General features: G+C 47.1%; 1 protein-coding gene across 7 annotated transcripts in view; it reads right to left on the reverse strand.

Moving 5' to 3' along the window:
* Positions 1-292: 292 nt before the first annotated feature.
* Positions 293-21,728, reverse strand: part of ST6GAL1 (ST6 beta-galactoside alpha-2,6-sialyltransferase 1) — a 60,150-nt gene continuing 38,714 nt past the window's right edge. For 6 of the 7 annotated variants that reach the window (XM_086754936.1, XM_086754937.1, XM_086754940.1 and 3 more), the window contains 6 exons: positions 14,016-14,143; positions 12,223-12,904; positions 8,536-8,633; positions 5,128-5,229; positions 3,679-3,853; positions 293-1,741 (listed from right to left, as the gene is read on the reverse strand). In XM_086754936.1, coding sequence (XP_086611062.1) covers positions 1,500-1,741; positions 3,679-3,853; positions 5,128-5,229; positions 8,536-8,633; positions 12,223-12,853 — 1,248 coding nt within the window. In that variant the 5' untranslated portion in view covers positions 12,854-12,904; positions 14,016-14,143 and the 3' untranslated portion in view covers positions 293-1,499. Of the gene's footprint in view, positions 1,742-3,678; positions 3,854-5,127; positions 5,230-8,535; positions 8,634-12,222; positions 12,905-14,015; positions 14,144-17,427; positions 17,563-21,728 lie in introns of those variants that run through there. The other variant, XM_010129879.2, reaches the window with a different exon arrangement.

Below are 21,728 nucleotides of genomic sequence, written 5' to 3' on the forward strand. Positions count from 1 at the left end.
TAAGGACCTGACTTTTTTTACCTACATACATGACATGACCTACAGTTTGTAAACACTGACAGATGCAATCCATCCCAACAGAGGGGTGTGCAGGAAGCCAGCCTCAGAGCCGGAGGAACATCTCGGCAGCGGCCCTCTCCCCAAGATGGGGCAAAAGCCACGGGCTTACTGCAATGAGTGGGTGAGCAGCTCCCCCCCAGCTCTGCCCGCGCTGCTGCAAGGCTGGTACAAGGCCCCAGGACCACGGAACAACGACATTTACACTGATTTCACCAAGGCAAGAATGGGCAAATGACTTCACAGGATTTATTCAAAACAGGAGAAGAAAAAGACATCATGAAACACATCCGTACAGAAGAAGACAGGGAAGGTGTTCTCACTGACATACAGAGATTGCAGAGCTACTATTTCTACCGCACCGCTCTCCTCAATTCTGCCTGTGTTCCAGCATGAGAAGCAGAGCTCACTCTCCCTCCCCACCGCCCACGAAGCATGGGGGCAACGCATCCACTCCCCACTTACTCAGAAAGCACACAGCAACTGAGAGACCACCTCGGTTAGCTTGCAGAGAACTGGAACTCATCTGGCCAGCAGCTACATGGCACTGCTGTCACCAGAGACGAGCCAGCATGTCATTTGCCAATAACTGCAAAGGTAGGCCAGCTGAGAGCTGGGAAGAGGTACCGACTTGCAGTGAGTTCTCCCATTTGTGCCTTGGAGCATCTTTCCCAAAATGGTTTTGAAATAAGGCTTCTTCTGTACCAAGCACAGCACTGTACCGCAGAAGTAAACGTTCACTAAAATTTATTTTAAGCAATTAAAAAAAGAAGTTAAAAGATTAAAAAGTCTTGCAAGAATCACTGAATTGTGACTCGCCTCCCTCTTCCTGTGCCAAAAATGCCACCTGAACAGTTTCAGAAGTCTTACCATTTGAAAGGAATGGTTATTTTACAAACTGTTTATAAAATCAGATATTTTGGACTAAGAGTTTAGCTTATCAGTACACAGCTTCAACAGTGTTTCCATGAATCAGCCCTGCTCCAAAGAGCTCCTAGGACTATGGGAGCAAGTTTTATATCATTTTTCTTGTTTCTCAGTGGATCAGGTTTTCAGCTGTCACAACCCCTTTGCAGCAAACCAAGCTGTACTCAGCATTTGAGCCTGACTTGAGCCTGACTCTGCTTAGAAGGCATTTCCTGCATCTCCCATACAGTCATCAGTTGAGATGAAGGCAGAGATATCCACCTGCTGCACGAGCCTGGCTCCACCACGAGTAAATTTATTGCAGTGGCTCATGCAGATACCACGTGGACGTACCGCAATTTATTATCTCCTTTCAGCTGGGAGAAGTTAGGCAACAAAGTCCTAAGAGCAAGTGTTGCAACATGGAAGAGCTGTCAAAACACACCAGTGCTTAGACCTAACAAATCTGACAACCCTGATTTAAAAAGTGCTTTGACAATCAAGAAAAATTCCTAAATACACTAAAAACTGATCCTCTAGCAATGCATGTTTCGGAAGCCGGGCAAAGTAACTTTCCCATGAGTATAGATGTCCTCATCTGTGCCCTGGTTTATATGCTTCACCAAGTTTTTCTCAAACAGGAGGGGGTGGTAAGCTCCCATGGTACAGGCACGGTCGTGAAACTTCTGGTAATAATGGCAAATGTCCGTCTGCCGTTTGGAAGGGAGAAATTCGTACACGTGCACTTCGTCGCAGAGCGTCATCATGATCACGATGCCTAGGGAGGGAAAGAAAGCAAAGATCCCCATGTCACACCAGAGAACCCATTAAACACTCCGGCAAGACAGGTGGTCAGCAAGGAGCATCCAGCTCCACGGGTAAGAGTTTCCTTTCTGAACATTCAGAGAAGAAGTCTGGCCAGATAGGGCTGTTTTCTGAAGCCCTCTCTTGCAAAGCCTATGATTGAGTCGATCACAGCAGGTTGCTCACAGCGACAGCCATGCCAAAAGGCCAATTTTTAAGAGAATGCTACCATTCTCGGCGACCTTCGTGGAAACCTGGGTGTCTGCCAACTGTGCACAACAATCAGCTGATCCAAACAGCCCACCTCAAACCTGCTGGGTAAGCAGCGATGAGACCTTCACCTTTTCCCCACCTGCCCCTGGTGAACGCAGGGGATATGAAAGCCACCGGTGCCTGGAGGTGGCTGACGGAGAACCAGCAGCCTCTGCTCTCCAGGCTGCCCCAGCTGCCCCGCAGCAGAGCAGTGCTGCCCTCCTGTGCCTTCTGACAGGCACACGAGCCACTCGAGGACATTCACATCAGTGCTGGGCAACGTTCTGGCCAGATCAGAAGTAAGTCATAGTTACTGGCTACTTTTCTTTCAAGCACAAGAAATAGCAAGACTATACAAGGGAAAGAGAACCAAATTCATGCAGTATCTGAGAAATCAGGGACCACGGACGATGAGAGGACCACAGTTCACAAGATGTTAGAAAAACCCATCTGTGAAACCGCTTGCTTAACTAAGGTGCATTTTAAACATGCTTTCAGTCACCTTTTCAAACCACAATTTTCAGTCACGCTGAGGCCTTCCATGAAACCCAGACCTGCAAACTGGAATGCATCTGTGCCCCTGAGCCTGGTGAGGTGACTTGCTTTACAAAGCAGGTAAGGTGGCCTAAAGTTAAGCCACAGAGGAATCTGCTGTCTGCCGTAGCCCAGTGCCTGCCTCCCCTAACTCCAGTTAACAACAATTTTGCTGCTGAGGTCACTGACTATGCTGTTACACAGTCGTTCTGGACATATCCCAGCAATGGTGGAAGAAGCACTGGGTAAGAGCAAGGCTGTGGAAGAAAACTAGACATTTGACTGGCAAAAAGAAGAAGTGACTCTGTTTACACAGAAGTAGAAGGGTGGCAGTGCCCCAGCAGCAATGGGAGCAGAGAGGGGAGCAGAGGAGGGGCTGAAGCACAGCAGTTGGACATCCACATGGCAAAGCAGACCATATGTCTACACTGCAATTTCAAATACATGTGAACTTCCTGAGAAGTTCACTCCTTTTTATTCAGCTGATCATGAGATCTCCTCTCCAATAAGAAGGAAAAGCTTTGCAGCAGCAGAATGTAAATGAGTCCATTTGCCAAGAAGCTGGATTTAGCATGCTGACAAACAAAACGTTAGCATGCTGAATAAGGGGGAACACTACTGAACTTTTCAGGCCAACTATTCAGTCTGTCCATCCCTAGCCCCCCGGTAAGTCTTCTCATATATATCTTTTTTTTTTCCCCATATTTATATATGGAAAGCATAAACAGGCAAGCACTGCCTGTTTCATCTGCAGGAACCAGATTTATTTGCCTGACAAGATCTGAGCCCACAGGAGATGTATCCTTTCTCTCACACCCCGTGGGAACTGCTCTGGCACTAGAAGCTAGAAATCCTACAGAACGTCTCGATGTTGCGATCTGCTCTTCTGTTTCCACGTGGAACCAGGCCATGTTTGTAACTGCTGTTTCAGAGGGGTGCTGCAAACTGCTTGCTTTAACACAACTGAGCTGCTGCTTTAAAGACAGAAAGCTTAAATTTTGGCATAAGACAAACACTGTAAAAGCAACTCTGACAAGCACCATAAATCTGAAGTTGTCTTGGAAAAAAGGCATCCTGGAGAGTCCCTGCAAACTAAACAAGAAGTTTAGAGGGCATTAATCTTACCAAGCATTCCTGACGACGGTGGATTAGGCTGAATATGCTCCGGGGAATTCTCCTGCAGAATATCCCAGAGTTGCCACTGCATTTTTGGATTCAGGATATAGAAGGGCTGCTCTGGATGCGTACTACGATACAACTTATAGCTTTCAAAAAAGTTGTAGTCTGGTTTTCTGTACCACTGGAAAACAGAAACAAGAAGTCAGACTCTATTTCTAGCCCACTCTTTCCCATAACCAATACAAAATGAGGATGAGTGAATCTGCTGTTGCCAGGGGGAAAAGGTCCTGCTGTACCTACAGACACTCATCCTCTGTCCCCCACCACCTCATCTGCCTTTGGGTCACTGTGGCAACTTAAGTCAGTGATCAGAGCAGGAAAAAACCCACATCTTCTCTCTTTGGCAGTGAAGGACCATTGAGTGAGATCAGCCATATTGCAGAATTTCATTCTGTAGCCCTCAATAGCAGATGATGTTGAGGAGTCTGCCTTAAATGTTACAAATCCTGACCCCTCTCGTGGGCTGCATGCTGGAGTACAAAGCATCCTGTTCCACAGGCAAGTGTCCTGAGCACAGCCCTCTAAATCAGGCTGAGCTGATTTGCATCCTAAAACTTCCCCTTTCAGTAAAAACACTTAGGAAGGGTTTATGTTGTCTTAAAGTCACTTTGAGAATTTTTTCCTATGCTATAAATATCTCATCCTGCTTTTATCCACTCTTAAACATGCTGTATATACACTCTCGTGTCTCCTGGACTAGACACAAGAATAAATATCAGTGATAAAATAGGAAAAGCAGTCCAGAGAAAGGAACGCAAAGGCCTCTCGGTTACAGACAGAGCTTAAAATAGAAGTAAAGAATGAGCTATTCACTCCTACCTGCTTTACCCTGAGCCGCCAAAGCTCATCGCTTATCAAATAATGCCCTTTTGTATTCAAAATGAAAAGTGAATGCTAGAGGACTGCAATACCCACAAGTGAAAGTCTAGCTGACACGAAGAGGAGACATTTGCTGAGATCTTCAGAGGGTTTCCCAATCCATTCATAATGCATCAGGTATGTCTCATGTCTGACTGGTACTTGAAATATGCAAGCATCAACCATCAGCAAACCCTGCAGCAACTGTCAGAAAGAGGAGACCGTCCTCTGACGAGATGACACCTGCTACAGCCAGTAGTGACCTCCTCCCTGTGGCATCGGCCCATGGGAAAGCAAAGGTGGTGACCCAAGACACTTGGCCTGAGCCCCTTCATAGGGATCGGAAACAGGCAAGCATTTCCCCAGGAGCACACACGCATGCGTACTCAGAAGTACATATGGATAGATCCATGATATTGAAGAGGTAACCAAGAATGGTTTTAAAACGAGTGATTGTCCACATTAGGAGGAGATAGGTCAATGGATGCATTTCAAAGCATATAAATCTGATTTTATTTACATAAAACTCAGTCTTACCTCATGAATTTCTGCATGATATGGTGCTGGATCCCAGACAATTAAGATTCCAGTGTTATACAGCGCTTCCCTCAGGAACTGCCGCTCCTCAACAGTTACAAGCTTGAATAACAACAACAAATACAATAACATACAACATGCTGTCAGAATTAGCAGGCAGCAAAACACACCTGAGTACAGCCATAGCCACCCCACTGCATGCAGGCAAGGACACAACTCCCAGTGATGCCCTTCCAACACTCACTCCAGTCCTATCTAGCAGCACAGGATTTAGTGGAGAGTCACAGGAAAAATCGTCATTACACCTGACAAGGTTTTTCCTATTGGAAGGACCTGTAGAGTGACCCAGCTTGCATGATGGATACCATTGCTACAAGTACCAGAAAGGGGTGGGAACATCAGTTGGTGCTACCAGTCCCCAGGAAGAGCCTAATGCAAACACACTGTTGGCTTTATCAGGAACCTTCACTTGGACCAAAAAATAGCCTGACCCTGGCACCAAGCCGCACCTTGCCTCTCCAGATCAGGGTGATGCAACTCAGGGGAGTTTTGAATCTTGCGAGAATAGCAATGAGAAGGAAAGCACCACGGCAGCAAAGCAGATGGGACAGAGGCAGTACCAGTGGAGAGACTGCTCCACACGTTCCCAAATGAACAAACTCAGGTGGCTCAAAGAGAGCTATGTCCCTCTACAGTCCAGACACAACCGCCACAGCTCGAGGGCAACCCAGGTCTGCAGCAAAAAGCAAACAGTCAGAATCAAAGGAGACAGGGACTGATCTCCTGTCCTCCCCACGCAAAGGCATAACCCGTACAGACGCAGTTTGTAAACATCTGCTGAAAAGCATCATCATTAAAAACAGCTCCCATTTGTCCTGATTTTCTCCATGGATCTAATTAAGAGCCAGCCAATTTATCCTTGAGTATCCAGGCTGCCCCCAGCAGCAGGCTGCCTTCCTAGCTGTCCCCATAGCCAGAGCACAAGGATGCTCTGGCCAGCCCAGATGTGAATTATTCCAAAAGCGAAAACTGCTTCCTCACATCTGTTCTTAACTCTGCAGGATCAGGCTTTGACCCTGACCACGCGTACCACCCGGTTTCATTTCCTTACAGCAGCTAAAATATCTAGCTGGAGCGTGCAACGCTGCAAGTGTGAACTTCTGCCTCAGCTCCATGGACACCAGAGGCAAGGCGAGGGCACGGCAGCTGGCACCAGCCATCCCCTTTGCCAGGTACCACAGGATGGAGCACCGCAACGGGATGGGAACAGGGCAAGGAACATGGGCCCTTTCTTTTCATTTCCATTGTTTCTATTTAAAGCCTAGAAATCTTCCAGGAACTTTTCTGATGTGAAACATGTGAAAGGAGGATTCAAGAAAGACTGACCATCAGCAAAAGCAAAGCTCAGGGAAGGTGATTGACTCTATGATTTGATTCCATGATTCAAAGCCGTATGAGCTGGCAGAGGCACACAGAGGCCTAGAGAGTTGCGACAGGCACAAAAGCAAAGGGATAAGAAATGAGAGGGGAGCACCTCCACACCTACGTGGTGTTTGCCGGTTCCTTCCCCACACCACCGAGCTGGTTCTCGGCACTACTAGTTATCCATCGGTCACTTAACCCATTTGCTGGAAGAATCTGGCTCCCCAGACACCTTTAGTGCCTATTTGTTCTGTTTAATAGCAACTAATTAAATTAATTTAAATTGCTACATGACTAATTTGTCTTGCCCAGCTTTTTGATCCTAACTAGTTGACTGATTTATTGATTTCCTAGTTAATTTGTTCTTTATCCAACATCTTCCTCCTGGTATGTTTATCAACCGTATCAAAACGAGTTCCTTCCCTCCAGCTACCGCAATCAATGCCTTGCAATCTAAACATGCTCCCCTTTCCCATGACAACCTTGCACCATTCCACTGGTGAGCTATCTCCTTTCCCTTCCTCCCTGCAGACTCGTTAGTGCCAACAACAGCAAACACAGCCAAAGCAGAGTGCTCTCCATGACAGCGAGAAGCCAGCCAAGGAGAACTGTAAACAAAGGCTGGGAGGAAGGAGGTACTCTGGTCCTCGGTCTGCTCTGCAGAAGGAGTTGTGTCCTGCAGAATGACATTGGCACTCCCCTCACACACTCTCCAGCCCCTGTTTTTGCAAGGTGTGAGTGCTTTCCCAAGGCAAATTGACCTCTTGCATAAGACTGCAGAAAACACGCCATTAAAGGAAGCAGTACTGATGAACCAACGACGGTCTAAGAAAATAAGCAAGGCAATGTTAAAGAGTGTCTGTCTTCAGAACAGCTACCAAGCTTGTGGACCTACAAACCTATCCTCAGATCTGAAGATCCCAAATTTCTCCCCCTCTGCCCATATCAATCTATTGATCTTTCCCTATGCACACAGATGTACAAGATACCCAACACTAATGTACATATGCTAGAGACTGGACAGCAAACTAACAACTGGGTACCGTTCCCAAATTGATTTGGTTTTGGTTATTACAGAAAAATACCTTAAAGTAGTTATTGAGCAGCTTAGGGTCACTGGCTCCCTGTGCCCACAGCCTCCTCTCCCTCTTCCTGGGCGAGGTGGTGCTCGTACTCTGTGCTGCAACGCCACACCAGATCTTCCATCCAAAAACTCTTGGCCTATTCGGTATTTTACTGTCCCCCTCCATTCTCTCACCAGCACACGCCACTGTTGATTTCCTCTTCTCTCCTGGACCCTTTGACCCACCCACCAGAGTCCATACCCTCTCCTGCAGGCTACAGCTTTAAAGGTGGGTCCTTTGCCAATTGTCTTCAGCAATTTAAGAGCTCTTGTTAATGTGCTACCTACAAAGTCTGTGGCATCCCTGGGCAGAAAAGAAGTATTGTTCTTTTAGTAAAGACCAAAGAAACTCCCTTCCTTCCTCATGCCCATCCCTGGGGCAGGCACAACCCGGCTCTTTGCACACCTCAGTTTGCTGAGCAGCATCAGCTGAGCCGCAGTGCCATTCCTGCCTCAAGCTCCCAAAGCACAGCAGCAAGCGTGCAGCTGGCCTTCCTGCACTTACGAACAGGCTTCGAGCCAAGCCAAAAATCAAATTACCTTGTGCTTGCCGTAAACTGCAGGCAGGCTACTGCAGGTTCGCTAGCACATACTAATTTAACTGCAGTAACCTCAGATTTGCCAACTGTCCCCCATCACAAGAAAAGATGTCCCCATCCTACAGCTACCTGCTAGGGACAGGAGAAATAAGATGGAAAGCCCTGTCCTCCCCAAATTAACTTTAAAGACCTCCCAGTAGCAGATGAAGCCAGATGCCCCGTGGATATTGTTATTGCAGGCTGCCGCTCAGTTCCCCGGCAGCACAGGGGAGGCACGCAGCCCTGCTACGCTTGCCCCATTTGGCACACCTTCCTCAGACCTACCTGGGAGTTCACAAGACGAATTGTTGTCTTTTGCCCCACATCATCTTGAAAGCCCTTGACTGGAGCCCCATTGAATCGCAAGACGGCATCGTGGCTGTCTGAAAGCAAAACAGAGTGAAAACCAGTGAGCTAGCAATTGTGTTTTGGGTTATAGAAGAGATGTGTAATAGGTTATTCACCTGCACTTCTAATATACTCTGGCTAGTTCCTCAAGACTATCTATGTAACATCTAGTAGTATCAAGCCAGATTCTGTGGAAGGAGTTGTTAGTCTAGCCTCATGATCAGTATGATTTAAAAATCCACTTTTTAAAAACTACAATCCACCAGCCAGTTGAGAGCGCAGCCCTAGCATTTGCTCTGCACAGAAGAGCGCTGCGTCTTCCTCCCTCTCCCTCTTCTTCCTTCCAAATGCTTTACCAGGAGATAGACCGATATACAATTAATTTACCATGTGGCTGGCTGCAAACCAAGGAACTAGGAAATAATGGCGAGCCAGCGTCCTCTCTTGCAGCCTGGAGGTTGACCACCCTGAGAAACATGTACAATAACCACAGTGGAAAGCAAAGCTGTCTTCAGTCTGCCAGCGTACCTCCCATGTTACAGAAATAAAAACACTGCTGTGCATTTAACAGGCACGGCTTGTTACCCGCCCTGGGATTCCTTTTTCCTCTGCTGGCATCATCTCTTAAGATAGCACAGCGTTCCTCCAGCATCCTCCTCTGCCTCGGCACAGCCGGCCACGCTGCCGTAAATACCACAGAGCCAGGCTGCTGCAGAGGGCATTTGTGCCCACCACCATGGCTTCTCCATCCCTACTGGCTGGATTTGGACAGGAAACCTTGCACGTGATCAGAGGTGTTGAGTTAGAGGAGCAGGACCAACTTCCCTGCCTTCGTGCCGAGGCCACACGACCACAGCTGACAGCAGCTGCAGTCGTGGGGAACTGCTGAGTCCCCAGCCAGGGCAGAAGGGCCCACCTTGTCCAGAACTGCGTCTTTTCAAGATAATTTTATTGAAAACAGAGATGTTCTCACAAGCAATGCTGGAGGATCAGTAACCACTGGCAGCAAAGACTAGTTTCTCAGCTACTTTATTCCCATAGACAAGTGGATCTCCTTTAGAGCCCTTCCAAAGCAACACACAAAACCCTGAAAGGTGATGTTTCCAAACAAAAAGTGTCCACACTGAGAAGCAGCTCTGTAGCTACCTTAAACCACATCCTACCTTGCACCAATGGAGCACCGGGCTATAATTTCCCCATATAACTTCAGCCAGACACCAAGCATTATTACGCCTTAAGTCTGCATTTAAACAGTGTTTTAATAACTGCCGAGGCAGAGTGGCTGGCTCTTTGAAGCACTCTGTCTCCAGGTGGTCATGCTACACTCATTATTTCCCATATCAGATTTTTCATAACCTCCAATAACACCGACAGCCCAGTACGACATCAGCTGCTTGTTTACAGCTTCTCCCCATTCGGCTCTGCCAGCCTCCCTTACATTGACCACTTGCTCATTCGATATCTTACGTGATTGCACAGAACAAATATTTCCTGGCCATGTAAGGAATAGTAATTCAGCAATCCCTTGTGCTCATCTACGCAAACACTTCATTTTAAGTCTGCCAGATGCATCAGCTTTTTGGCCAGGGACACCAGCAGGGGTTAACGGCATTCGCCTCGGGCACATTACACAGTGACCTTTCCAGCATCCCTCCCTTGTGATCTGGAACAAACCGGTGCTTCAGTTTCGGGAACAGGCTCAGAGATCGGGTAGGAGCAATAAATGGCTTTCCACATCTGATGTCCTTTCAGCCGTGCTGCAGTTGGAGCACTTCTTGGCTGCTCCGATACCAGATCCAGCGCTGTCACGGGCTGCATGACAACACACCGTCAGCACCACCCTCAGCTGTCGAGAGGGTCTCCTTGGGGAGGAGCAAGCAGTTTTATCAGTGTGCTGGAGTCTAACAAAGAGACCCTTGGGCACAAGCCAGCTGAGTCAGAGGAGCGTTCAACAGAAGGTCATTTCTGAACTTCAAGAGGCACTTAAACAAGCCAAGACAGGTCCTCAAAGGAAAAGTCAGAATCGGTTTCCCAAGTCTTGACCCACCCGGCCTCAAACACTGCTAAGAGGTGGAAACAATTACACCAACTAGCTCTTACCTGTATTTTGTACCAGGAAGCAACGCTATCCTGGTTCATACTGCCACTATATTTTTCATCACATGTTTCATAGCATTTTAACACACTTTAGACTGTTCAACCTCTTTCTAACACCCGCTCACCTGCCCTGTGGCGTACACACAAGTTCAGGGACAAACTTTTGAGCAACTACCAGAAGAAAATCCTGACCTTTCCATGAGCATCTGGGGACTACGATTCTGAAGGTTTTGCCCAGGTTGTTCATGAATAAAGTATTAAAGGGTTATCTACTTGTTTCAGAGGATGAAGGCTACTTCCAGCTTAGTACAGGACAAAGAGACCTGATCTACCAGACAATTTACAAACACATTGAGGTCTACAAACAGTCTTCATCAGGGAGCACACACATAGGCTTTAAAACTTCTCCTGCAGTGAAAGTGCAGTTCAGCAAAGTGTGAATCTTAACTGAGCCTCAAACAACAATTAACAAAGAAAATTGAGGGAACTGCAGGCACAGGAAGATTCTATGCCAAGCACAAAATCCTGAGTTGAAGGCTGGAGAGCTGATTTCCCCTGGATGCTGCTTTCTTAAAAACACAAAACGCTTTGATATCAAAACATGCTATCTTATAATCTGCTGTACAAGACCAATGCTTCAGTATTTCTTATCTAAAGCACTAACCTCAGATAAGACTTTGCAAAGTATCACCAAATCTTGTCTAAAGAAGAGGAGAAAATAAAGCCCTCTGAAGTTTTTCCAGGGTCTCCTGGGTCACTCAAACTCAGCCACTGCCTCATGGTTCAGAATGAAGCAGTGCCATTTTTGGAAAGCCATGAGCAAGAACTACAGCATCATTGAGGTTGGAAGGGACCTCTGAAGATGGTCTGCATCCAGCCCCTTTGCTCAATGCTGGTCAGCTACAGCAGATCGCTCAGGGCTGCATCCATTGGGTTGGTTTTTTTTTGCCTTTAGTGTTTTACTACTTCTCTGAAGAAGCCTTTCTGAAAATGTTTCTGACCATTGACTCAGCAATGAGCACATCAGCAGATCAACCGATCCCAAGTCCTCTCAAGAAACAAACACTTAAGGAATCAAGACATGTCCCTGGTATTAGTTCTACCCTCTCGTGATGCCAATGCAGTCAGGAAAATTGGAAGGACTAGCCGGAATAGAACTACCTGCACGTTCGTCATGTTCTCTCTGGTCAACCCAGTCCATCCACTCCCTTGGTGCTTCCTGGTTTTGGTCTGCCCAAGGTCTAAGGCTCACGGGCACTGTGACCTAGGGCATCACCAGGCAGCCTGCACTATGTGGTGTGTACACTCAGAGGGGAAGGGAGTGTCTGGTCATCGCTCCCACCTCCTCCTAGGCTGTAATGTTTGCTAACTTTAGAAGAAGTTCAAGGATAATATTTCAACTTATTTTAAACATCTTTGTGACCACAGCAGAGACTTACTGGTAAGTGCGTGACAGTAGGTTACTTCTATTCAGCCTAAGTTACAAAACAATGTTGTTTGAATTTATGTGAATAGAAAGATACCAACCTATCTCTTGTCCCAAATGAGATGATTTCAGAGACCCTGCTGAGGACACAACAGCACAGCGACCCAGGCGGCCCACTGTTTCGTTGAGGCTTTTCCCTGGTAGGTATTGCTGCCATTCAGAGGTATCAAAAGGACCGTCCGATCCCCGGATCATGGTCACGTTCACCCTGTCCCGCAGCTGGCAGAGCAGCTTCTCTGGGCTGAGTTTAGCAGCGTTTCTCTTTCCATTGTAAGTCACATTGTACTTGTTCATGGACAGGTAGTTTTTTCTGACCTTCTGCAGTCTGGGTATGAGATTTCTGGATGAACTGTCCTTATCCCATACCTTCACAGAGTCTGCTGCTTTCTTGGACTTTTCAGCTGTTCCAGAGGTGCTGCCTTTTACTTTGTTGTGGTCACTAAACCAAGTTTTGGGTATCTGACCCAATTCACTGGCTGCTTCACGGAAAAGGCCCTGTGATTTAAGTAGGTTCCATTTTTCCGAAGTCCTGTGACCTTGCAAATCATCGCTCTCACTCTTGAAAGGAACATAGTAGCTTCTTCTTGCTTCTCTCCACAGGCAAACCGTCAGAGCTACCAGTACCACCACAACAACACATATCAATTTTTTCAACACATTGATGTGAACCATAGTGTACGGTGCATCCAGATGGGACACTGAACGCCGGGCAGGCAGCTGGTCCTGGGAGAGAGGAACACATCTCAGTCAGGGCTGCACGCACAGGCATGTATACATATAAATATCAGTGTCTGGGCAACGGGAGGGGAGAGGGAGAACAGAGGGGCAAATTTAAAATTTCAGGTCATTTAAAGATCTCTTTTCAAAGCCCACCACCTAAACATCAAACGACTACACTTCAGCTGGCTATGAGCCATCGCATGCTACCTAACAGCAATCTGAGGCCACTGCCACTCAAACCATTCTTCTATTCTCTTCCACAAGTGACAGTCAAGTTTAACACTGCCAGCATCACACCAGCAGCAGCAGGGTAAGCCTCCGCTGTGCTTTCCTTCACCTCCCATCTCAGGCAGTCAATATTCAAATCCCACCACTAGCATTTCCAGAACTGAGCTTCTACTTGACCACAGGCACGAACACTAATGAAGCACATAATGAGGCATACAACTGTGGGGGAAAAAAAAAAAGCTGTCAGTTCATGAACACCAGGAGCTTCACCAGCCTGGTACTGACACCCTTGGTGACTTCAGAGGAAACTTGTGGGCACTCCCAACATGAAACCTCACTAAACAGCTGCTGGGAGCCAATTAATCCACAGTAGAGTTTGAGGCATGTTTGGTTTCATAAATGCACTTTGATGAACAACACTCAAGGTATGTCACCCCCGGAGAAAGCACAGCCAGCCCCTGTTGTACAGCACTGCCTGTCCTCGTTTGGACTACTTCGTATTTGCAAACACCTCCAGCTCCCATCATGTTGTAAAAGGGGGTGATTCAATAGGAGGAGTGCCCAAAGGACAGCTCAACCTGGGCAGCAGAACGGGCTGGCGTAGGAAACATAAGATGAGGCACAAACACCTCGGGAGTGGGATGTGGAACCACAGAAGACAGATGGCAGCTGCTCATTTCCCTACACAGCTGCTCCGAGACGCGTCCAAAACCATGGGAGCAGCAGAGAAACAGCAGGTGCCCCAGTGCTCCTCAGAAGACAAACACGCGCAGATACCACCCAGCCCAGAGAGGCACTGGGAACAACTCCCTCCTTGAGCAGCTGGCTGACAGCAAGCAGTGCTAGGCTGTGGCATGGAGAAGTTCCTGAGCTACCAACACACTACCTGTGGATAAGGCGGCAGCTCTGCAACTCAAGTCATTTTCAGCTGTTGGCAGATTTTCTTCCGAGGGTTTAAGCAGGATATCCCAAAACACGACAGTTCTGTAATGCAGCGAAGAGTTCAAGAAACAACTGCAAAAAAAAAAAAAAAAAAAAAAGAAGAAAAAAAAAAAACCCTATTACGGAAGAACCGTGGTTCTGAGGATGGGCAAGTATTTCCTCTGATAAGCCCACAAAAGCTGTTACCCAGGCAAGGGAAGGGCCGGCAGCAAACGCATTAACAACACACCAGCCTTTTAAACGCCCAAATGTCCACTCAAACAGGCATCTTCTTAGTCTGAAATCTGCTCTCATCTAAAGCAGGAATGGGCTCACAGGCTGCCTGCTCCCTGCTCCCACCAGACCGACAGCCTTCTCCATGGGCTCTGCGCAGCGGATACACCCGTAATACAGTGAAGGAAAAATCCCAACGCTGATGCTTAACACAGCGAACAGGGGAAAGAAAAAGCTAACTTTTCCTAGGGAAATATCTTACTGCCTGTTCTTGGGTGATTCATGCACTCTTCCTCAAATGCTGTGGCAGAGAAGACTCCCTGCTTTTTTGGAGCAAGTGAGTCATACGAAAAGTTGCTTTATAACACACATCTTAATCCACAGATCTTCCTCTTCACAAAACAGACAAATGTATTTTAGACTTTACAGCTTCACTCTACCAAGGAAATGCAACAAGGGAGATTTCATGGTATTATACAATTCAAGAAGTAGCTTGCTTTCACAGGAACTCAGTCAGTACAACGCCACATAAGCTAAATCACAAATGCTACCCTTCACAGGAGTAAATACTAAATTATTAAAGCATCCTAATGCTGACTACTTGTATTTTTTTTAACTCTATTATGGAACTCAACTCTATATCTTACAGAGCACCCCACAGTTAAAAAGCAGACATTATTCTTCCTCCAGTTCTTAAACAACAATAAAAAGATTCAAGAAGCATAAGTAATCCTAGCTTTTATTGAAATAATTTCCTCTGCCTTGACAGACCATCTCACTTTTCATTTGCTTCAGAAGGAAGCGCTAGAAAGGCACGCCGAATTCCTTTTGGCCAGCACGGCTTCAGGGCAGAGGTACAGCAGTCGGGGCAAGGGGGGTGTCTGCCTGCTCCCCTCGGGAACAAGGAGAGCCACGTGGAGGCAAGAGCCTGCAAAAGCCATTTGCTAAAGGGGAAAGCACCACTGAGTCAGCCCCCACGCTGTCAGAGGCTCTGTGGGCAAACCACACTTGGTCAGCAACATTTTCCATATCGAGAGAGAGAGAAACACTGAAATAGAGTTGTCCAGTGTCAGCCTGGTACAAACTCTGAGACATTCCCCTCCGACCACGCTTCATGCAGCCCCCAACCTGACTTTATTCAGCTGTACTTCTTTATCCAAGATGAGGGCCTGGCTTCCAGGAAACTCAACCAAGATCTGCTGTGTGGGTAGGACAGAGTCTCTACACCACGGCAGGTGCTCTGGCTGCCCCACAGAGCAGCAGTCTTTGCTCCGGGCCCCGGATGGCTCTGCCACGGCTTTTGACTTCAGAAGCCGCTTCTGAGGACATCCCAGGTGTAGGTGATAGCAGTCGCATCTCTGTACCATCAGCTTTTGTTTCCCACAGCCAGGATAATCCAGAGGAGCAGCAGGTTCATTGTGGTGGAATAACCTTACAAATCACTCCAAGTTCCTGCTGGGACACGCCTCTGGATGCCACAAAGCAGAGGATGCCCAGCAAGTCACGAGACCTCCTCTCCTCCCCAGGCCACACAAAGGAACCTGGAAAACTCACCTTCGCCACTCAGCACAACACAATCCCTGCCTTTGATGACTCTGCACGCTGCTGCAACGTGAACACTTACTTTGCTTTGATTTGTAAGCTGGCAAAATAGGTTCTGCAAGCAAATATATTTTTAGCAGAGCCACAACATTTCAAAGTACCTTCTGCTCACCATGGATTCACTGCAGTCCAGTTTAATTATTACTACTACTTCACATGCTATGATCCGATTTTGTTGGCACAAGTAGTGTCCTAACATGAGGTCCCTCTCCAGCATTCTGGCACCGAATCTCTTCTGTAGAGCGGGAAGGCAGCTGCTCTTCCAGGCAAGGTAGGACAGCCCACAAGTGCTGCTCTCTTTCCACACCTTTAGACAAGTCACTTGTGTGCCCTTCTGTATCGCAACGTTAGTACAAGTGTGCTTTTGGAGGTGACGGAAACTTATCACCTACACAAAGCACAAGGTGTGAGCTATGAGCACTAAGAAAGGACAAAAGAAATCCCCCAAACCTGTAAAAACACTTAAACAAACAGCTGCTGCCTTCTTGAAACCTAGAACCTGACGCAGCTGTGGGGTGCAGCGCTGGCTGGCAGGCTGAACCCAGGCAGCAAGTCCTCGGGGGTAAATCAATCCTGCGCAGAGAACAAGCGAGTGATGCCGTACCCTCAAGGCAGTCAGGGAATTACATCCTGTCCACACACTCTTATGCTCAACCTTTATTGTCCAAGTATCTCACTGGACTCAGGTCTTAATCATCAAAGTACAGAAGAGTGTGAAAGTCCCGCCGCCTCTCGCGTCCCAGACACTGCCATCCCCCTGGGGAGCCACAGCCGGCAGCGCCCTGGCAGAGAACACTGGGCAATCCCCGTTTCCACAAGCCACAGCAGATTTACCCAAAAACTGCTAACAACAGTGTCTTCACCTCATTAAACAAAAAAGTCTGTCAAGCCCTTACCTGTCTCCTATAGTGACTGACAGCAGAGACACAGAGAAACCATGTAAGTATGGACAAACGTACGAATGTATTTCTCTTCCAGTAAACGCACACAGCTTCCAAAAAGCTGTGTCATCAGCTGTACCAATGCCCATCCTCTGCACATTTGTTTAATTACTTTTTGAAACCACTCACATTTCCCAAACAGCCCAAGGCAATGAATTCTACAGCAGTGCACCACGCAGAGACAACCCCTCCTCTCCCTGCTGCACATCGGCAAACCCGACCACACTGACAGTAATCCTTCTGCCTTCGTTTTCTGCTAGTCATTCACGGTTGCACCACCTCTTCTAACACCCTTCTTTCCCCACTCATCACTTTTCCAGGATGAATCCCGCTTGTTCCAATCTCTCCTTGCACAGCAGCTTTTCCATACCTCCAAGTCTCTTGGGTCAACGTCCCCTTCACCGTTTGCAGCCCATGAGCATCCCTCGAGGCAGATACACTGGGACACCCCTTCTATTTCTCCTCCTGACCATTTCTAAGCCCTGACCTCAAGGCTGTCAGTAATGGCTTCAGGATATTCTGCAAGCAGCACTGACTCACCGAGAGTTGTCCTCAGCACAGGGCGGAGAGCTGGAATAAAACATGACTAAAGAGCATTACCTTACCCCTTTGCCGTTGCGCTGCCCAGTCACCTAGGATCACCGGATCCCTCTGCAGCTGCTCGGGGTTTTTTCTGGTCCTGGCAGCCCTCTGAAGACAAAGCCAGCCAACACAACCTAGCCCTTCCTCCTCGCCTTTGCAGATCCATTATTGCTGCTCAACAGTGGAGATGTCAGAGCAAATTCCTGTGGGACTTGTGAGATGTTGTGAAACCTGACCGCTTGGTTTCCTACCCATTAGGCAGTCACTAATCCAGGACAGGAACTTTCTCATCCCACAACAGCTTAGGGGCTCTTTTTTTTCTGAGGCTCTTGGTGAGCAATCTCACCAAAACCTTGAAAATTCAAGCACACTGTCTCCGCCCTTCCAGGTTCATTAACTTCTGAAAATGAGAAGAGGAAACAGGCAGATAGATTTGCAACATTACTCTTCTGCAAACAGATTATGAGACTTCTCCATTAATTCTGACATATTCTACAGGAGTTAGTTATTTTTATTATGTTTACTGGTCTGAAGCAATCGATCCTACCAGGATCCCTCTGAAATGCTATCATATTAAATAACACTTTTAATTTAATTCAAACAAGGATTTGAGAGAGGCAAACCCTAGGGACAGGCATGTGCAGGGATCACATCCACCTGTTCTACTACGCCTCTCCTCAGTCCCTCCGTTCATGCATCAGCATCATTCACCTGCAGTTTTCTTGCCTCTCGTACACATAAAAGCTTTTAACATTAGCAAGTTGTTCCTCAGTCTTTTTCTGAGTAATGTGATAACGATTTAGTATTTAAACTTAGAGCATTTACATCTCACTCCAGGTTTCCTTCATTTATGTATTTCCATTTGTACCCACAACTGTGCCATGGCTAAATACAAACCAGTAAAGCTTTGGGTATTTTTGAACGTTTTCATGCTCCCCCATATGAACATTTTATACTTCAACTACATCTTTTTATTATCTTTTTTTTTTTTTTTTTTTTTGTACATTCTTGGTCCTAACCCTTTCCTCCACCCAGCAACCCTCCGTAAAGTGCCTGTGAAGAGAGCAGTGGCTGGTTGCAGAGGCAGTAAGTTCACATGAAAGTGTGTGAAGAGAATATTTAAAGAGGAAAGGCACGGAGGTGTAAGGCAGGAATCCATCCATTTAAAATAAAATTACATACCCAAGGAAACTGAAGAGGAGAAAAAAAAAAAATGGGATTCGAGAAGTAACCTCAAATACACATTTGCTCTTAAAATTCCCTATTCCTGTCCTGGGGAAAAAAAAAAATTATCAAGAGTCTTTATAGTATTAAGCAAACTATGGTGGTGTCATGTTGCAAATGAAGAAGCTATACTTGTCATATACTCGATACATCAGATGAAAGGGGGTAATGCATCTGTTCAAGCTAAAGATCTGTCCCTCTGGAGCCGAGTTCCAGAAGATCTCTGATACTTTATTTAGTCTGGCCTGTTAACTCAACCATGTGTATTTCGACTTCTTAAGTATGTAAACAGGGAAGACTCACTTCTAGGAATTCTTGGATTTTTTTTCAAAGCATCACTGCACCATGAAAAGAAAAGATCTGTCGAGCCATACATTTATGTAAGTGCTTCCAACGCCACCAAACAGAAAACAAGAAAGTGAAGAGAATGCAGAATTTTTACATGAAGAATGCAGAAAAGAGGCATTTTAAGTGAGGAACATGGTTACATTTCCGACGACAAGCTGAGGAACTACACAAGTCACTTGCTAATTAAATAAATCGCTCCATTAGTCTTGCCTGCATTAAGGATTTCTGCACGTGCCAGAAAAAAATATGCTGCTGTCACAGCTGAAAAAAAATCATCCAGGAAAACAGGAGAGGCAGATTTTGAGGGGAGGCACAGGGGAAATTTTAAGCATGTGTTTCATTTTGATTTTACGTGTCAACAAACATTGGGATTTAATAAAGGCAGAAGCCTTCATTTCTGCCTGTGCCAGCCCTTCATTCCTCCTCTTCTCTGAGGTCCCGTGTTGGTTTTGGAGGGCAGCTCTGCACAGCAGCGCACCGCCTCCCGTTCTTTGCCTCTCCGAATTACAACACGGCAGTTTTGCTTTCACTCACAGCAGACACTCCGCCAGGCACCTGCAGAACCGTACGGTCACCGTCAGCCACCGAGACCCAAGACAAGAGGTGGCTCGCGCTGTTGTGCCTTCCCGTCTCTGGCTCCTGCCATCCCGGCGGGATGCCCGCACAGCTCCAGGCCAGGACCAGCCCATACCAGGGTACGGTCTTAAACGAAGTGCGTGTTTGGAGCTGTTGGAGCTCAGCTCTAATAAACCACTTTATGTTAGCAGGTATGACATACACGATGACAAACGTGCTCCAGGGCATCTGAACGAGGTAACTCATGCCAACAGTCATGGGTGCAGCAAGAAGGAGTACGCCCAGCAGCACCCATGAGGCTGAGAAGCAGCTTTCCCAAGAAGCGAGCCTCTGTTTGCTGTCGTGCTCCTGTCCAGACCAGGAGTGGACACAAACACGCACGCGTGGGAACAGTCTTCACCAAACCAATATAGCACAGCCATGCTGCTCCAGTAGCTGGTGATCGTAAAAGGGACGGTCCTCCTGTGCCTTTGCCTATCTGGTCAGGGACTGGCATTCACAGAGGAACGACCTTCAGCTCTGACAAGTGTACCACATTACCAGTCTTCATTCCAACACTGTCAGGAAAGCGGTTAACAGCAAAAAGCGTATCTTCTCCTTCTGCAAAGCCACAAGCCTTAACCATCACCCTGGACCAGCAGTAACAGCCCCTGACCCTGCTGGCTATGGGAGAATCACAGAATCACAGAACCATGGAATGGTTAGGGTTGGAAGGGACCTTTAAAGGCCATCCAGTCCAACCCCCTTGCAAGGAGCAGGGACATCTCCAACCACATCAGGTTTCTCAGAGCCCTGGCCAACCCAGCCTTGAATGTTTCCAGGGATGGGGCATCCACCACCTCTCTGGGCAACATGGGCCAGTGCTCCACCACCCTCAGTGTAAAAATTTTTTTCCAAATATCTAATCTAAATCTGCCTCCCTCTATTTTAAAACCATCACCCCTTGTCTTGTCACAACAGGCCCTGCTGAACAGTCTCTCCCCATCTTTCTTGTAGGTTCCCTTTAGGCACTGGAAGATCACTATCAGGTCTCCCCGAAGCCTCCTCTTCTCCAGGCTGAACAGCCCCAACTCTCTCAGCCTGTCCTCACAGGAGAGGTGCTCCAGCCTTCTGATCATCTGTAGCACCAGAAAGAGGTGCTATCTTTACCATCTGGAGCACCAGAGAAATGGGCTACTGCAGAGTCCTTTGCAGGTGCATGAAGATGCTCTCAGTGCAGTTCAACACAGAAGCGATTTGAGGATGGGCACGTGCCCATGGGAGCCCCACTCAGTAAGATAATTTGGAGACCAGTGCTGGTAACAAACCTTTTCAGCTTCTAAAACTGCCAGTTTCGTGTTCAAATTGAACCATGCATAAACAGCACCAGTGCCCAAAAGCACTACTTCTCCTCCCATACTTGAACCTGCAGCATCATGACTTTACAAGTGAGGTTTACAAGCATTCCCACGCTGAAGCCAACAGTAAAAATTCCCCCCCAGCTTTAAAGACCAGGGTGTGATCACTCATTTGGGACTATTTACTTTGCATGCACCTTTACACCTTCAAATCAAACAAATCACTTCTTCGTTCCTCCCCAATCACGTGTTCCTCTACAACATTTATCTTTCAAAATGAGAGGGGAGCGCCTCTATTTTAAATTAGCGGCATGTGGCAGGTCAACACTTAATGCCTTTGCAAATATCACTGTGCGCCAAGAGACGTCATTGGTATTCCACGGCCCCAGGACAATAAATGCGCTTTGGGCCAGCTGCAGCTACGCTACCCTTCAGGATTGCATTTCTCTGACACCAGCCTTTTGCAGGTGGGCGTGATATCCTTCCGTCTCCTCAAGGACAACGCGATAACTCTTTACAACTTGCTTAGAGAACAATCTAATTCAATTTAAACTAAGACAGTGAAATAAACTTGCAGAACTGTGCATCTACCGTTGCTGGTTTTCGGTCCAGCAGCACAACCGAGATTTGGTTGTCCTCTTCATACCCAGAGCTCATCCCCGCAGGGATGGCAAGGCTGGCATTCAACAGCAGCGCTCCACCACGCCGACTTCACAGGAGGACAGAAGTAAAATGGGAATTCTGGCAATTCACTTCAGAGAGCACCATTCAAACCTCTTCTTGCATTATGCTTAAAATAAATTGGTTTTCACTAAAAAACTCAAAATTTTATAA

Source organism: Chlamydotis macqueenii, chromosome 9, assembly GCF_036417535.1.
Source record: "Chlamydotis macqueenii isolate bChlMac1 chromosome 9, bChlMac1.mat, whole genome shotgun sequence".
In the NCBI taxonomy this organism is placed as follows: Eukaryota; Metazoa; Chordata; class Aves; order Otidiformes; family Otididae; genus Chlamydotis; species Chlamydotis macqueenii.